General features: G+C 35.4%; 2 protein-coding genes across 2 annotated transcripts; one reads left to right on the top strand and one right to left on the bottom strand.

Moving 5' to 3' along the window:
- Nucleotides 1-357: 357 nt before the first annotated feature.
- Nucleotides 358-3,288, top strand: LOC130747484 (phenylcoumaran benzylic ether reductase Pyrc5-like). The gene is made up of 5 exons (XM_057600436.1): nucleotides 358-666; nucleotides 813-947; nucleotides 1,433-1,670; nucleotides 2,164-2,367; nucleotides 2,794-3,288. The coding sequence occupies exons 1-5, from the start codon at nucleotides 481-483 to the stop codon at nucleotides 2,958-2,960; spliced, it is 930 nt and encodes a 309-aa protein (XP_057456419.1). The 5' UTR covers nucleotides 358-480; the 3' UTR covers nucleotides 2,961-3,288.
- Nucleotides 3,289-3,552: 264 nt separating this feature from the next.
- Nucleotides 3,553-9,198, bottom strand: LOC130747482 (uncharacterized). The gene is made up of 11 exons (XM_057600434.1): nucleotides 8,653-9,198; nucleotides 8,503-8,550; nucleotides 8,241-8,399; nucleotides 8,089-8,135; nucleotides 7,601-7,757; nucleotides 7,430-7,491; nucleotides 7,112-7,301; nucleotides 6,750-6,839; nucleotides 6,232-6,371; nucleotides 5,181-5,307; nucleotides 3,553-4,783 (listed from the first exon to the last, which is right to left on the bottom strand). The coding sequence occupies exons 1-11, from the start codon at nucleotides 9,130-9,132 to the stop codon at nucleotides 3,776-3,778; spliced, it is 2,508 nt and encodes an 835-aa protein (XP_057456417.1). The 5' UTR covers nucleotides 9,133-9,198; the 3' UTR covers nucleotides 3,553-3,775.
- Between the last annotated feature and the right edge of the window lie 8,407 nt (nucleotides 9,199-17,605).

Raw genomic sequence — 17,605 nt, forward strand, 5'->3', positions numbered from 1 at the left:
AAACTGGAAAATAACATTTTTCCCTTTATTTCTACTTCATTTTTATTCTTACTCTTACAAGTTACAATCAAGTCACACATCACATTTTTTTTCTTTTCTGTTTATCTCCTTTTCCTCTGCGCAATTTTTAATGGAGTGTGAATGAAATTTTTTTCTTTTTCAATAGATTTATTTGAAATTTTCAAACCTTTAAATCTCGAATGAGTTAAATAGCATAGGGTAGGATACTTTTTTAACTGTCTCATATTTTTTAGTGGCTAGTTAACTTCAAAAAAAAGTAAAGAATTGTTTTTTTTGTTAAACTAAATTTAGTAAATTAAAGCATTTTTATTTTTTTTTCCAAAAAAAAATATACTCGCCATTGTCAGAACAGAACAGAGCATTGTTTACCATTCCACATTCTCGGATTGATTTACTTCTTACGCCGTCGACCGTCGTCCTGTCTCTGTAGAAAAACTAACCCGCCGGAGATATTTTCCGATGGCCGCCGCAGACACCAAGATTCTCTCCATCGGAGGCACCGGTTTCATTGGAAAGTTCATCGTGGAAGCAAGCCTCAAAGCTGGCCACCCCACCTACCTCCTCATCCGAGAGTCCTCTCTTTCCGATCCAGCAAGATCACCCATTATCCAAAAATTCAAGACCATGGGTGCCAACATTGTTTTTGTACGTAAACTCTCCACCTTCATCACTTTTTTTCTTTTTCTATCCTATTTTTTGTTTCTATATTTGGTAATGTACTAAAACACAAAACTGTTTTAGAAACTTTGATCTTCAATGTGTAGTTTGTTTCATGGGTTTGTTGGTCTCAGGGAGATCTATATGATCATAAGAGTTTGGTTGATGCAATAAAGAAGGTGGATGTGGTTATCTCTACTGTGGGTCATGTACTGCTTGCTGAACAATATAGGATCATTGCTGCCATTAAAGAAGCAGGAAATGTGAAGGTACATCAAAACATATTCATAAGTTATCCTCTTTCAATTTCTGGTTAATATTATTATTATTATCTAGAGCCCATGTTAGAAATATAATATAATACCATTCATACTTCACTTATGAGATAGTTATTTCGTGACATGGTATCAATCCTGGTTGCCCCATTATTCTAATAAGAAGTTGGATTTCAATACAAGGAATGTGAGTCTGTACATTGTTCACGCATGAGCTCTTGCGTGAAGGGGTGTGCTGCGTGAAGGGGTGTGCTAGAATTATAGCTTAAACTTGTGACTTGTGGGATTTAAGTTATTCAATAAAACATGAAGTTTCCTTCCCTAGATGGGTGAGGATTTTAATGCATTATCATGTAATATAATACACATGATCATGCATGTTCTGATTTGAACCTTGTGGTAGATGCTTCAGTAATAATTATACTGATTGGAGGGTATACATATTTTGAGCTTGTTCTGATGGTTATATTGTTTGGCAGAGATTCTTTCCTTCAGAGTTTGGGAATGATGTGGACCGGACTCATGCCGTGGATCCGGCAAAGAGCACATACCAGGTGAAGGTCAATGTTCGCAGAGCCATTGAGGCGGAAGGAATTCCCCACACCATTGTGTCCTGCAACTTTTTTGCTAGTTACTTCCTGTCCACTTTGTCACAGCCTGGAGTCACAACTCCCCCAAGGGATAAAGTAGTTATCCTAGGGGATGGAAACCCCAAATGTAAGATCACAGTTTTTTATAGGAACCAGAAATTGAAGATGAAATATTGATTGAAAGAATGGAATTGTATTATTGAAAATCACATACAGAAATGGAGAATGAATTCTCCCCAAGGGTTTCCCCTTCTCAGAGGATCTCTCCTTTAACTCTCAAACTTACAATTATGCAGAATGTCTTCTCTAATCTGATTCACACAACCACTGACTACTATAGAAGCCCCTAACTAATTTTCCCTTCTCTTACATCCTAACAGTTTTGCATAATATATTTTCAGCATGTGTGGATGTTTATGACACACCCTCCAAGTGTGTGGATGTTCATAACACACACTCCAAAACACGTTATTTTAAAAGCTACACATTGTAGCGTGTGATTCAACATGGTTTTCTGTTACATGTGGTTTCCAGAAGTGAAACCAAACACGTCATAAATTTACATGTACATAGGTCTATCTACTAATCTACCTATTATTAAACTTTGCTTGGTTAAACAGGTGTTTTTAACAAGGAAGATGACATTGGCACCTATACCATCAGAGCTGTTAGTGATCCAAGAACCTTGAACAAGATCCTATACATCAGACCTCCAGCCAACACCTTGTCATTTAATGACCTGGTTTCTCTTTGGGAGAAGAAAATTGGTAAGACTCTTGAAAGAGTCTATGTTCCTGAGGATCAAGTCTTGAAGCAAATTAAAGGTTAGTTAATGAAATTATTAAACATTGTTTTATTTGTTATTAGTAAGTTGAAGATGAATGCTTCCTTTACTGATTAGAACTTTTCAGTAGTGGAAAATTATTAAATACTATACTATTAACATGTTTTAGTGTTTTACTATACACTCCCGATTGGTAAGGTGAAAAACAGTGTAAACACCCACAAGCACCACTTTTTCCCCTCTCTCTATTTTCGTATCACATCACATCTATCACTTATTTATTTTCTTCTCGTATCTCACTCTAGGTGTCTGCACCAAAATGGTGTACAACAAACATTATTAGTTTACTATGTAAACCAATTTTCTTCTTTTTTCTTTTGCAGTTTCATATAGTTTTTTACTGTATAACCAATTCTTTTCAAAGTACTTCTCTAAGTACCTGTTTAATATATGCTTGATTTTACAGAGTCCCCTGTACCCAACAGTGTGATGCTGGCAATCAGTCATGCTGTCTATGTGAAAGGAGATCAAACCAACTTTGAAATTGAGCAATCCTTTGGAGTAGAAGCATCATCGCTCTATCCAGATGTTAAGTACACCACTGTGGATGAGCTCCTTGATCAATTTGTCTGAGGGAAAAAAAAAAACAATTCAGAACTTTTGTAATGCTAACTTATTTGTCCATTTTGAGTTTAAAATAAATTAAGTTGATAGTATTGTAATACCATTGCCCTTAATCAACAGTGCTGGACTTACAAAAAGACAACAGCGATGGATGAAACTTGTTGGCCCAGCTCCTGGCAAATGATCTCCCTTATATTTCCCCTCCCCTTTCTTAGTAGTACTTACTCACCCTAGAGGCTTTAATGCAACAAATTATTATTATTTCCCAGACTTTCTTAAAAGATAGTATAATTAGGAAATGAGTGAAAAATAGAGTTCTAATAGATATTATTTTTTCCATTGGTCTGCACTCTGATCATTCTGTTGTTCATCATTTGAATTTCTTTTGGAAAGTAAGCTGTTCTACTTCTAAATGCAAAATCTGCTCCATTAAAAAAAAAAGAACAAAACACATGCCATGAGCTAAATTTTCCTAGATTACGAAATTAATTCATGTTACTAGTCTATACTTGTTGCCAAAGCCGTCACGAGTGGTAGTGTGGTTTACCAAGACACATAATTTCTGTAAAATCAGAAATTTTTATTTTTAATTTAATTCAAATTAAAAACCAATGTAATTGTTCCTTCTACATAGAATAATATGATTGAATGTTTGGGTAAAACTGTTCAAAACTGGGCCTCCCAATCAATTCCTTGTCCTTGTGAAGAAAAAAACAACTCTGTAATTTATATTATCAGTCGCACAATAACACGTAAACAAAAATGAGCGAACAAAATTGAGCCAGGAAAACAAGACAACGTTTGACGGATAAATCAATCTATTTTCACTTATTCCCCTTCCTTCCCTTCTGTGCAGAAGCCTTTGAAGATCCCTTTGAAGATCCTTTGCCCTTCGGAGCCTTACCTTTACCGTTTTTGGAACCTCCTTTTCCTGTCTTGTTCATTCCATGTTTCCTAGCATCCTTCTTCATTCTGCGATCAACAAGGACTTTCCCCTTGCCAGTCCTAACTTGGACACCTTTCTTTGCAACGACATATTCTTTTTTAGGCCTCTTCGGATCAGCCTTTCTATATAGTTTTTCAATTTGCTTCGTCTTCGAAAAATCAGATATTTCTGTCTGATCTGATATAGCATTGGCCTTCTTACGTACTTTCTCAAGCTTCCTCATCTGCACACGCTTCTTCCGTGCTTTGGCCTCGGCCACCTTCTTTGATGACCGAGCATTGATTTCTTTAAATTGTGCTTTCATTGCATTAACTTCCTCTTTAGTGACCGGCTTCATTGGTTGGCGGTGCTTCTTTTCGTCATCTAGAAACCACTTGGGCAATCCATCATCATCAAACATGTACTTATTATATGCGTCATCTAGTATCTGCTCTCGTTGCTTTTTTCTCAGCATTTTCTTAGCACAAGCCAATGTCTCAGCTTTGGGTACATCTGATGAATCATCGCTTGAATCATCACTGCCGGAATCAGTAGCAGGCTCCTTAACAACCTCAAAATCCTCTGCCTTAGATGCTTGAGATTTAGGGTGATCTATCTCGGCAAACGCTGTTGTTTTATTTTCTTTGACCTTTTTTGCAACAGCAGTCTTCTCCGTCTTCTCCTTACGCTCATCAATATCCATTTCATCTTCACTCTCGTCCTTGTCAAAGTCTCCTTCCTCTACAGCTTCAGCAAAGACATCCTGACTAAACCATTTATCAGTAATCTCCTCTTGGGTGGGCTCTGCCCCATCATTAAGGGGTACCACCAAGGGATTTGCTTCTTGATCATCCTGGTCTTCATCAGAATCGTATTTAGACTGAATAATGCCATCATCCTCACCAGCCTGCACAACCAAAAAACCATGATCAGCAAGTAAAAGATTTCTTTATGCCCACAAGAGAGAGAGAGAGAGAGGGAATGCACCCTTCCACAGATCTAAACAATTAACTGAAAATATTTCTCACACCACAACAATACCAATCGTGAAGTGATGTCAACAAAAACTTCAGGGAATGTAGACAAAATAACCATATCAACATGAATTCTTATATCAGTAAGATGCATAATAAGAACTTGACAGAGAGGGTATGTTTGAACTTTGAACCTCAATGGGACAAAAAGGTAACAAATTAAAGAAAATTATAAGTAAGAGAATAGGAATAGAAAATGATTGAAATAAGGGTTTTTCTTCCCTTTCATGTAAATCCCAAATAACAATTACAAGAAAGAAATCTCCATACCTCCAAAAGTTGGGTCTCTGCATCATATGATTTCTTAATCCGCTTCCGCTGCTTTGTACTTCCATCCTTTCTGACCACAAACCGCTCATATGCTTGCTCAAGTAAATTTTCCATTTGCTCATCATATCTGATATGAGGATACCATTAGGTTCCAGATCAACAGAGTAGAACAGTGGAGAAAATAGGGTAGGAACAGGCGTGAGAAATATTGATTTGCATTATTCAGAAGAGAGAAACAAGAGGAAGAATCCTCTTACAAGGGGCATCTCCTTTCCACCTGAGAATACCCCAGCTCCATTAATTCTCTCCTCTATGCTTCTCTAATAATTTCCCTCGTTTAACAGCCTAACTTCCTTAACTCCTAATGTAACCACTTGTAACTACTCACTACATTACTTTCTATAAGTCACACTCTAGAAACTTTAGGTATTTTCTGAAGTGACTTAAATGAAGGAACACCAAAAGCTTCCAGGGTGTGACTTATAAAACGTAATATTTTATAAGTTCGCCCGTAATATTCACATTTAACTTCTCTACACTTTTCAGTAAATTTTTGGTATACCAACATGAGAGTAGTTTGTAGTCAGCTTAAGTGTTTTTTTATTGAAGATAAATCAATAATGATAAGTAGGAACTATTGTACAATTGGGGTGAGTGGATATTAACAATGAAGTAGAAGTTGCAAGCGGAAATATCATTTTGCAAATTGAGAGAATGGAATTAGTAATTAAGGTGGAGATAATAATGAATTGATTAAGAGATAATTAAGAAGGGCAGAGAGATTTTAAGATAAGGTTAATTTTGGAAAGTTATAGATAATTTAGATATATTCAAGATGTAACTTTTTTAATCTTTGTGAATTTGCTAAAAAAGACTTATAAAAAAGGAATAGAGGAGCCATCTTCACTCTTGCTATTAAGTAAAAGCTTAGGTGTACCAGATGGATTGGTTAGATATCAAGACAAGCAATAAATACAAGACCAAAAAACAAGACTATGAGTGGTTAAATATCTGAACATGCTGAACTAAATCAAAAGAACCTATCAATCACCTTTTGCGTTCTTCATCAGAATCTAAGTCACTGGATGAATGCTCTGAGCCTTCATTGATATCTTCATTTTCACTGTCTTCCACTTCACCCTCATCCCCTTCATATTCAGTGGTATCAACAGTGACCAGATCCTTCTTACCCTGAAATAAAAGCCAAGAGAAAAAAAATTAAAGCAAACTTGACAAAGTTACTCCTATCAAGATGAAACATTATTAAAATTCATACAAGATACCATAGTTACACAGCTTGATGTATTCCATTAAAGGAGCAGGAAAAAAACGGAAACCAAAAGGTAAGATATATCTTCCTGATTTCTGTATGAAGGAATGCTGCGGCAGACAATTTGCTTGCTACAGATCCCAGTTATAAAGGAAAAGTAATTTTTCTGGAATACATCGTTACAAAAAATGGCACTTTCAAAGAAGTGGAAAATGAGTTTGGAATGAAAAATCAACCGTTCCAGTTTAACAGGATAATACCAAATTCTAAACCTAGAGAAACTAAAACATTAAGCAAACCTTGATAGATGAAAGAGAAAACAACTCATGATCAACATAACCATCTTCTATTGCATCCGTTTGCATCCCTGTTGCTTTGCGGGCCTTATCCTATAAAATTCAAACGATTAAAAAAGCAATGAATCAGCTGGAACTCGTCTGCTAAAAAAGGATTTAGAAATAGAATTAGACTTAAAATGTCATGAAGAACCTAGGCATGCACAGACATCACTTGTAGGACCAAACATGTACAATTTTGAAATCATGTAAACTACTGTAGTCTGCAGAAGTGCTGATAAATATTAACAATCATATTGCACAGATAACAACTTATTCATGTATTGAATCCCAACTTATTCAGTGGCAAATAAGAAACCAGAAACCTTAGCTCTTCTTTTTGCAAGAAGCTTTTTTTCACGTTTTTTCTTGCGGTCCACTGCATGTGTCAACTCCTCCATTTCATTAAGTATTCTATCATCTTCATCCACTATATGCTCATTTTCCATCTCTGCTTTAGTAGTAGGTTCCGGCTTTTTATCAGGTGAAAGAGCTTTCCTAATGTGAATTCGCCACCTGCATGTAAGTAGATATAAAATTAATCCCTTCACAATCCACACAAAAAAAGAAAAAAAATATATTCAGTACGGATCATGTTTCAAAAATGTCAGAAATCACAAGTGAAGATCAAGCCATGCAATTACTTCAGAAGATGCTTGAAGTCCTGCTTCCCCAAAACTCTCAAGTCATCGCAGAGAGATTTTACCTGCCATGCAATAGCATTCAAACCATTTAATAAAAAATAACATTGATAATGTTCAAACCCCCTTGTTGCTAAAAAAATGCATGAACAAATTGTAAATACCCAAAAATACCTCTTCAGTTGTTAAGTCATGATTCTTAATTGGTAAATCAGCTGGGTCATTGAAGGTTATGGACGTAACAGAACCAAGGACCTCCAAAGGAGAAGCTGACCAAATGAAATCTGCAGCTGAAGACACCTTCCGTAAAGTCGAGACTCCATCTTCATAGCTGTAAGACATTACGTAGTTAACAACAACGAATACCATAGTTGAAGAAAAACACAAAAGGTGTTTCTTGTTGGGGTATCTAATCAGCTCAAATAGTTAAACTAATTTTTCATAATCTTGCATAATCTCTGTTTCCTAGGAGTCAGGATACCTTAACAATCTTAAAAATTAGATTCTTATGCAAGATTACTCATGGCCAATCTACCAGATGAAAAATTACAATCATCCTCCATTTCAAGATGAAGACTAGAACCATTTGAGAAAGCATGCTAAAATCAATAATATACCAATAAGACAAAACATGTAATGTAAATAAGGAGTGCCATAGTTACCCATCCCGATGCCTCTTTTGCTTATTTTCTCTAAGTACATCCACCACCTGCATAAATGATTCCACAACAGATTAAATCAGAGGAACCGAGTAAAAAACACATACATACATACATAGCCAACCCAACATCCCCGAACTGAAAAAAGAAATTACCTTAGCCTGTGGTTGCGCAGAACCCTGAAAGAGATGCTTGACATCGAGAAGGCGCGGATCAATCTTAGCCGGGGCCTTATACTTAAGGCCCAAAACATATATCTCAGCAGACTCAGAACGACTAGCAGCTGGTTTATCCACCTCAACCTTTTCAAACAACTGCAAATACAAACATCCCAACATTCACATTAAATTCTACCACAAAAAAAAAACAAACACATACAGTACCATTCATTCATTCAAAAAAAAAAACAATTATCACCTGCTTCAAACAATACACAACAGAACTGTAATCCTGCGACCTGAAAATCTATCACACAACAACAAAGCAACAGTAACAACAATCAGAATGAGCAATAACCATGAACAATTAACATTAACTAGAAAAAATGATTTGCAACTATGCAAAAACCTTAGTGACGAACGTGCCCTTGGGGGCTAAGAACTGTGTAGCCAACTTGACAGCATCAATAACAAGAGCGTTCTGCGACGTAGCTTCCTGAGCCCATGCACCACCGACGTTGGGCGAACCGTCGTGGAGAATAACGTCGAAGGCGGCGCAGCGGTTGTCATTCATGAGCTTCTTGATGCGGGACCTGCACTCGGTCTTGGTGATATCCTCTTGTATAGCGATGGCACCGCGGACAGGGGCGATAGGGGCGAGATCAACGCCGATGACGAGGTGGTCGACGGGGACGCGCTGGACGGCGACCTGCATCCAACCACCGGGGGCGGCGCAGAGATCGAGTACGGAGTGTGCGGATTCGAGGAAGCGGAACTTGGAGTTGAGCTGGATTAGCTTCCATGAAGCTCTGGACCTGTAACCGTGTTCTTTGGCTAGGTGATAGTACTTGTCCAAACGGTGCTTCCCCTTCGCTTTCGCTTTCCCCATGTTTCAACTCTCAGCTCCTTGTTCGTCACCGTCTAGGTTTCAATTAGGGTTTTTCTGTAAGAAAACAGAATAAATAGAATGAATGAATATAATGGTTTCTTTTCAATCAAGTTTCGTGGGTTTTTTTAAATTGGGCTTTGATTTAGAGACCAGCCCATAGGGAGTTTTGAACAAAATATTATATTTAGATCATGTTTTAATTAGGCTTTTTTTTTTGTCAAAGCCAAAAAAAAACCTTTTAGGGACAATAAGAATTTCGAGTTATGATTTATTCACAACTCTCACATTTTTCCACATTTATTTTCTATTTATTTCTCTCTTCTTTATCAATCAAATCATCTATCGCATCTTTACTTTCACTCTCTTTTCTTCCTACCTATCTCCTCCTCCACCTCTTCTTTTTGTTAGGGTGGAGATACAAGAGAGAGAGGTTGAAGAAAGATAGCTTAAGTTTCTTTGTTTGGTTGAAGAGAGAGAGAGAGATGAGGGAGGGTGCTAAAAGTGGTGGGCCATCATGCTTTTCTTGATCTTCAAAATTTGAAGAGATTGAGGGGAGAGGATAACTTTTATACTCATTTTCCTATTTTATCCCTCTATCATTATCATACTAATTTATTAATATATATTTCTATGGTAAAATTGTCATTTCACATAAAAACAATCTCATCTCTTCTCACTCTCTATTCAACCAAACTAGAGGAGAGAGATTCCACTTCACTATTTCTCATCTCTCTATCTTTTATCTCTATCATATTAAATAACCTCTTAAATCCACTCTATTTCTCACATATTTCTCTCTACTCAATTTCTCTCTTCTCTACTCTCTCTTCTCTATCTCTCTCTACCCTACCAAACAAAGTGTTAAGGTGTGAACCAAACATTATTCAAGAATTTCTGCTAAAATGTTTACCAGTGGCGGTTGTATCCAATATTAATAAAAGTTTGCCGGAGATTTAGAAGTGTGTCGGTAAAGACCAAACAAATTGCCGATAAAAGCCAAAGTGTTCGAAGAAAGTGGAATGACCAAAGTTTAGTGACCTGGCCGGCAGAAATCCTAATTAAGTGCTCGCCTCACATGCGAATTCATGTCCTCATAAACCCTCATCTGGTTCCTCATGAGCTCCAATACCCTCATGTGTCGCTTCAAATTTCCCTAAGTCAAAACAAAGGAGTTAGGGCTCTTCCTGTAACTCCCAAACTGGGAATTTCAAGCCAAACACATTCTTGACCTTGTCGGCGACGGTGAGGTGAGGGATTATTGGGAGACACGTGAGTTATGACTGAGGGAGTCAAAGTTGTTGTGGTTGGAGGAGAACGTGTCGGAGGTTTGTGGACTCCTTCATAAAAAAATATACAAAACCCCTATATGGTACTGTTTAACTCAAACTAGGGATGATGCCAATTAACAAGACCCATTTCATTTCAAAATTCCCTAACAGGTGATCCAGTTAACCTTGTATTGAGCAGTCAGTAATAAACACTTTTAATGCTTGCATAATTTTGCAACAAATTAGTAATCCTAAATAGAAGCATATCAGCATCTACATATCAGAGTTGCTTTTGATCCAAATTTCTGGAACGTAATCAAAAAAATCTTCAGTTCCAAATTCTCCAACATGAGCATCAATTCTTCACTAAGGCTCACAACCAACACTTCTCTCAAAGCAATCAAAGACCACAATTCTTCAGGGTTACGCTTTGGAGGAGTGACATTGCACCACTAGTTAGTTTCCAATCTATAAACCCTAAAATTTTAATATGAAACACTTGCAATTGCGGAAATCTGCTTATGTAATTAATGAAAAAAGGAGGGTTTTATAATCCCCACATTGCATACGGTCAAATGTTTGAGTTTTGGAACATTTAAAGACATCACATCTCATTCAAGATTGTAGCCCTCCTCAATACCAACCTTGTAATGTTTGGAGGTAACAAAGTCGAACCAGTCAAAAAATTGAAACAAAGATCAATTTTCAATACTCTGAGATGAATCAATTGTTATAGGTTTTGTAGTAAGTCTTGAGGAATAAAACAATTGAAATATTCAGTTAGTGAAACAAGGAAGCTCATTTTTAACTCATTCAAATGACCCAAGTGTTGGAGGCTAAGCAATACTTTGGGTACGTTTACCTAAGAGTATGTGCAGATAATCAACCCAAAATCTCTTAGTTTGGGAAACACTATTTTCTTAATGAATGATGGTGCTTGTCTGCTAAGTTGAATGGACCTCATTGTTTGAATATTCCTCATAACTTTACCTGATTTTGAATGATGTCCATGTAGAATGATATGTTTCTATAAGCCCCTCAATTTTCTAATAATTAAATATATTATTTAGTATAGTGAATATAATATGTATTTTGCTTGTTGTTGACTTTTGATGTTGTTATGATGTCTGACTATTGACTATTATACTGAAATTATTGAGAATATTTTTGAGATGTCGGATGTGCATGGTAAAATATATTATTTTTCTATAGGAAAATTAGTTGTTTGATTAAATAATTATTTATGTGAAAAAAAAATTAATTTTAGAGATTTAATTAATATTAAAAATCGTGGTAAAACAAGAACATGAGTTTAAATTAATTAAATAATTATATTTAAACTTATGAGGTGGAAAATTAAAATTAAATGTCCTCATACATCTAAAAACTTTGTCACATAGAGTGTCTATGTTTTTTTGTGTTAGATACGCTCTATAGCTGAACACAGCTTACAAATTCATCTTATGCACGAAATTTGTACGGGTCCAACTTATGCATGTGGCTTGCATAGATTCAACCTATGCACACTGCTTGCACGAAATCAACATCTAAACAATTGGTGTCACCATCACAAATAACCACAAACAAACCACATGCTCATCACAGTTATGAGGCGAAAAATGCGGCCAACATTATGTATAATTCCAACATTACATATGCTCATATGTTGGAGTTTAGGGAGATTTCCCATAACACTCACCACAACATCACTCAAGACCGTAGCCCTCCTCAATACCAATCTTGTAATGTTTGGAGGTAACAAAGTCGCACCAGTTAGAAGGCTAAAACAAGGATCAATTTTCAATACTCTGAGATGAATCAATTGCTCTAGGTTTTGTAGTCAGTCCGGATGAGTGTAACAATTGAACTGCTCAGTTAGTGAAACAATGAAGTTGATGTTTAACTCATTCAGATGATCCAAGTGTTGGACGCATAGCAACACTTTAGGTACGTTTACCTCAGAGTATGTGCAGATAATCAGCCCAGATCTCTTAGTTTGGGAAACACTCATTTCTCAATGAATGATGTTGCTTGTCTGTCGAGTTGAATGGAACTCATGGTTTGAATATTCCACATAACTTTACCTGATTTTGAATGGTGTCCATGTAGAATGATATGTTTCAAACCATATATATGAAGGTACCTTACAAGCTTGAGCTTTCATAAATCGTCAGGGGAAGAATTTGGAGAAGAACTTGGGTGAAACCTCTCAATATACGGTGGACCCACGATTAAGGTTTATAAGTTGTGAAAACAGCATATAGAATCTGAAATTCTACTAATCTTTTTAATTGTATCATCAAATACCTTAAGTGGATAAAGTCCCCTAAGCTGGAAGGGATCTTTGTACAGCAATCCCCTGCAAGATATAACACTCAAACCAATTCAAAGCCTTTGGAACGACCTATCCGCTCATTGTGATCAGCATAGTAGTGTGAGTCAAAGCATAACAAAGAACAAACACATGAATGACCATTGCTGCTTATTGAGACATGCTACAATGGATGGTTAGTAAACAAGATTTATTTGGTATTATAATGTTCCTATCCATCTATGTTGCACATATACAGGTACGGTACTGGTACGGGGTATGACATTTTTTGAAAAAACAGGGTACGGGTACGTTAGTTATATATATATATATATATATATATATATATATATATAAATTGAAATAAAATGTTTTCTACCACAATATTATTAATTAAAAATATCAAATCTCATAATGTACAATACTCGTATTTCTTGCCTAATACTCATATCAAAGACCAACATGAAAGTCATCACAGAACGGTGGATTCAACGGTGGCATGATGGGAGGAAGAAGAATATGAGCGACTCTCTCTCTTCATTCTTCATAGCAGCCGTATGTTAGAAAGAGTGAAAGATAAATTCGGTTTTGGTCTTTTGAATAAATTGAGAATATTAATTTTTAAAATTACATAAAAAAACTACAAAACGACATGGTTTTGAACATTTTTCATTTAAAAAAAAAGTTATCTGGAGTACCCTCGATGTACCCAAAACGACCCACGTAGTACTCAAAATGTACCCATAGCGTATCTAGTTTTTTTTGTTTGGCAATGCTTTTGGGTAGGTACCCATGGCGTACCCACTGCATACCCGTACCGGGTACGTACCCGGTACCGGTACTCTGCCAATTTCGGCATACCGTGCAACATAGCGAACTTCCCGCAGTATACAAAATAAATTTTGTAGCTAAATACAAACAAATGCTCTTTCTATTTATTTATTTTCCTCATAGTCTAATGATACTTTGAAGTAACCCATTCTCAGGAAATGCGCTGTTCAATAATAAGGTAAGAAAACCAAGGGTAGTAGCATCATCAATGTCAAATAACAATAATAGGAAGCCAGAAGCGAGTGACGAAGCAGGTGAAAGACTCTATCTAGGGTGGGACTTTGCAATTCTGGTGCCAGGTTTGCTGTTATGGACAAGGGTGGAGAATTCAGGCCGAGGCAAAGAGTATCCACTATATTGGGGATCATTAGATGTTATGTGAGATTTTCAATTATGAATTTGATTATAACTCCAAAATCAATTATGGATAATGGATTGAACCTACAACTCTTACCTCCTCCTGCATTAGGCATAATCAATTTATAATTTTACAAATCATTTTTCTCATAAATCAAAAATGTATCCAAACATAATGATTTTACTTGTAACACAATCAATTTTATCTAAATTAATTCTATCCACAATCAATTATAAACACTAAAATTATGCAATTTGGTAGAGATAGTGATTGTATCAAATACTATGCATTAGTAGAAGTACCAACTTGAAAATATTTCTTCAAATAATTACAAATAAAGAAAAAGTATGCTAACTAAGGGCAAATACAATACTCTAGCTTGATTCTTCTAACCCAATGTCGAGCCACGCCTGTTCATCGCTCATGAAGGTAAGATTTCTCATCCTCTGATCGCAAACTTCAGTTACTGGGCACTTACTCATCTTGTGCATCCTAAATGACACCTCTTCAAACAAAAAACAATTCTTTATGTTCCCATTTTTTAGTTCCAATTCCCGTGTGAGTGATTTTGTGAATTCACCATACAAAGGGTCTGGCATTCCATATTCATAGTCAGAGAACATGTGATATCTTGTAGAAAAAGTGACTTCTCCTCTTGCTATACAAGGTGCCATAAAGTACATTCCGGTCAAGTCATGACCCAAGTGTTGGAGGCTTAGCAACACTTTGGGTACATTTACCTAAGAGTATGTGCAGATAGTCAACCCAAAATCTATTAGTTTGTGAAACATAATTTTCTCAATGAATGATGCTGCTTCTTTGCCGAGTTGAATGGAACCCATGGTTTGAATATTCCTCATAACTTTACCTTATTTTGAATGTTTTCCATGTATAATGTTATATTTCAAACCATATATATGAAGGTGTCTTACAAGCTTGAGCTTCCATATATTGCAGGAAAGAATTTGGAGAAAACTTGGGTGAAACCTTCCAATATGCAGTGGATCCACGATTAAGGTTTCTAAGTTGTGAAAACTGCACATAGATTCTGAAATACAACTAATGCTCTCTAGCTGTATCCTCAAGTACCTTAAGTGGATAAAGTCCCCCAAGCTGGAGGAGATCTTTGTGAAACAATCCACCGTAAGACACTCAAACCAATTCAAAGTCTTTGGAACGTCATATCCACTCATTGTGATCATCATAGTAGTGTGAGTCAAAGCATAACAAAGAATGAACACATGAATGGTCATTGCTGCTTGAAAAAGCATATTAAGACATGCTACAATGGATGGTCACTCAGCGAGGTTTAGTTGGGATTAGAATGTTACTATCCATGCACACCTCAAAAAACTTTTCTTTGCTCTCATATATGCGGTTCTTGAACTCAAGATATAACAAATTCAATTCTAATCTGTTGGCGTATATTTCGTCACATAGAGTGTCCATGATTTTTTGCGTAAGATATGCTCTATAGCTGAATGCATCTTACAAATTCATCCTATGCACAAAATTTGTACAGGTTCAACTTATGCACGCAGATTGCACGAATTCAACATCTAAAAAATCGGTGTCACCATCACAAATAACCACAAACAAAACACATACCCATCACAATTATGAGGCACAAGGCTCATTGGACCCATAAGCTTCAAACTGCATACTCGACTTATGTCACTTGACTGATCGGAGCCTACTCCACTTGGGATACTTGAGTCATTCGGGTCTACTCCACTTGTGTCATCTGAGCTGTAGTGGAAAAATTTAGATACTGAACTCAAAATACAATCAACAATGCTAGTGTTTTTCTTACAGTCTTTTAAGAAATAACGACTTGTGTAACACATATCCATCACAATTGTGAGACAATAATTCTGCCCATTTTGCAATTTTTCTCACAAAAGCACCTATCATAAAAAAAAAACAAGTTATGATTTGTATGAATAAAACAAAATTAGAAGCAGTAGAAGGGTTTTCAAAGAAAACCTGAAACCAACTTGTTATCACTTCTAACAAAGGTCACATCAACATTAATAAGTCTAGAATGACCAACAAAATATGTAAACAAAGTTTCTCATTCTTCTATGGACTCGGCCAGAGAAGTTAATACCTCTCTTATGTTTTTTGGCGTTGGCTATTGAGCATATGTTACGGTTACTGGGCTCCCCGTTAGCTGAAATAAGTATATGCGCAGTGTTAAAGTGGTAAGAATGAATGAGATGATCCAAAATCAAGTTAATGTTTCCTAAAAGGTTTGGAGTCAGCTGCAATAGAGGACATCTATTGTATATGAAAAATTAAGCCACATTCAAAGTATTGTTTTTTTTTACTTTTAGGGGATTTTGAAGCACTAGTGTAAAATGGACTCTGACAATTAAGAGTACCATGAAAATTCACTCGTACTTAAAAAAATATAGTTCATGATTCTTTAAAAAAAATATATAGTTCATGATAGTGACCAAATTTTAACATGGTGAATATAATTGCTCATATTTATACTTATTTATATTTTATCGTCATGCTATTGTGTACACTCATGACATGTTAGTTGTTAAATCAAATACAATTGTTATTTCCATCATGACAAAAGCATGTATTTTAAAGCATTGATTATCATGCTAGTTATAGTAAACGAAATATCATAATAAAATTCAAATGTTTTAACGTTTAATGAAAAATGAAATAAATATTAATTATAGTATGAAGTAGAAAATACATAGTATTAAAAATGATATGTATATACTTTTAATTACTTCATAAGTATTTATTTTAATATTATATTAAAAATGAATTTATAAATATTTGTGCAAATAAATATGAGTTATTTCGTGATAACTATAGATGTTTAATTACATAAATAAAAAATATAAAAGTTTTGTAAAAACTTATTTATACATTTAATATAAATAATTATTGATGTTTGAATATCATATGGTTACATTACTTATATGATTTAGTATATATCATATATTTACAAAACACTTATATGGATAAGTTTTTTTATTTCTTCATAACTATTGATTTTAAAATTACACCTTCTATTAAAAAAATTAAATTTATGAATATTTTTATTGATAAAAATATAAGAAATTAAAATTAAAATTATGATGGGAGTTATAGGAAGAACACATGTGTATGAAGAATGTGAAGAGTGTTGAGGTTGACACAACACCTGAAACATTGACGTGGCGAAAAAATATTGTGAAAACGTTGAAGTGGCAATGCCTTTATGAAAAAAGTTTAATTTTGATATACCGACGGTGTAAAGTTTTTTTTACATCGTCAACCAATCAAATTTCAAAGATTTGTCATGTTACCCAATTTAATTAAATAAAAAATCTATCTCTCCCACGTTCAAAAAATCTGATTGGTCAGTGCATCAAACTTTTTCTCTTATGAAAATTGTGTAATTGTTCACATGCAATCTAAATCAGCATTATGAGTACTCTGGCTCTTGGAGCCTTTGAGATTTCCACCAGCCCTAGGCAATCCCTCCCTGATCACATCCATTTTTTTATACGTTTGCCAATTTGATTAAAATATTAAAAAAAATCGGCTTAATTGCACTTTTGGTTCCCCAACTTTGGCCTTTATGCCAAAATCGTCCTCAAACTTTAAATTTAGCAAAAAACGTCCCTAACGTTTACACCCGGTTCCAAAATTGGTTTTCCATCCAAAAACTAACGGAATATTCCTAAAAAAACA

Source organism: Lotus japonicus, chromosome 3 (assembly GCF_012489685.1).
Source record: "Lotus japonicus ecotype B-129 chromosome 3, LjGifu_v1.2".
NCBI classification, from domain to species: domain Eukaryota; kingdom Viridiplantae; phylum Streptophyta; class Magnoliopsida; order Fabales; family Fabaceae; genus Lotus; species Lotus japonicus.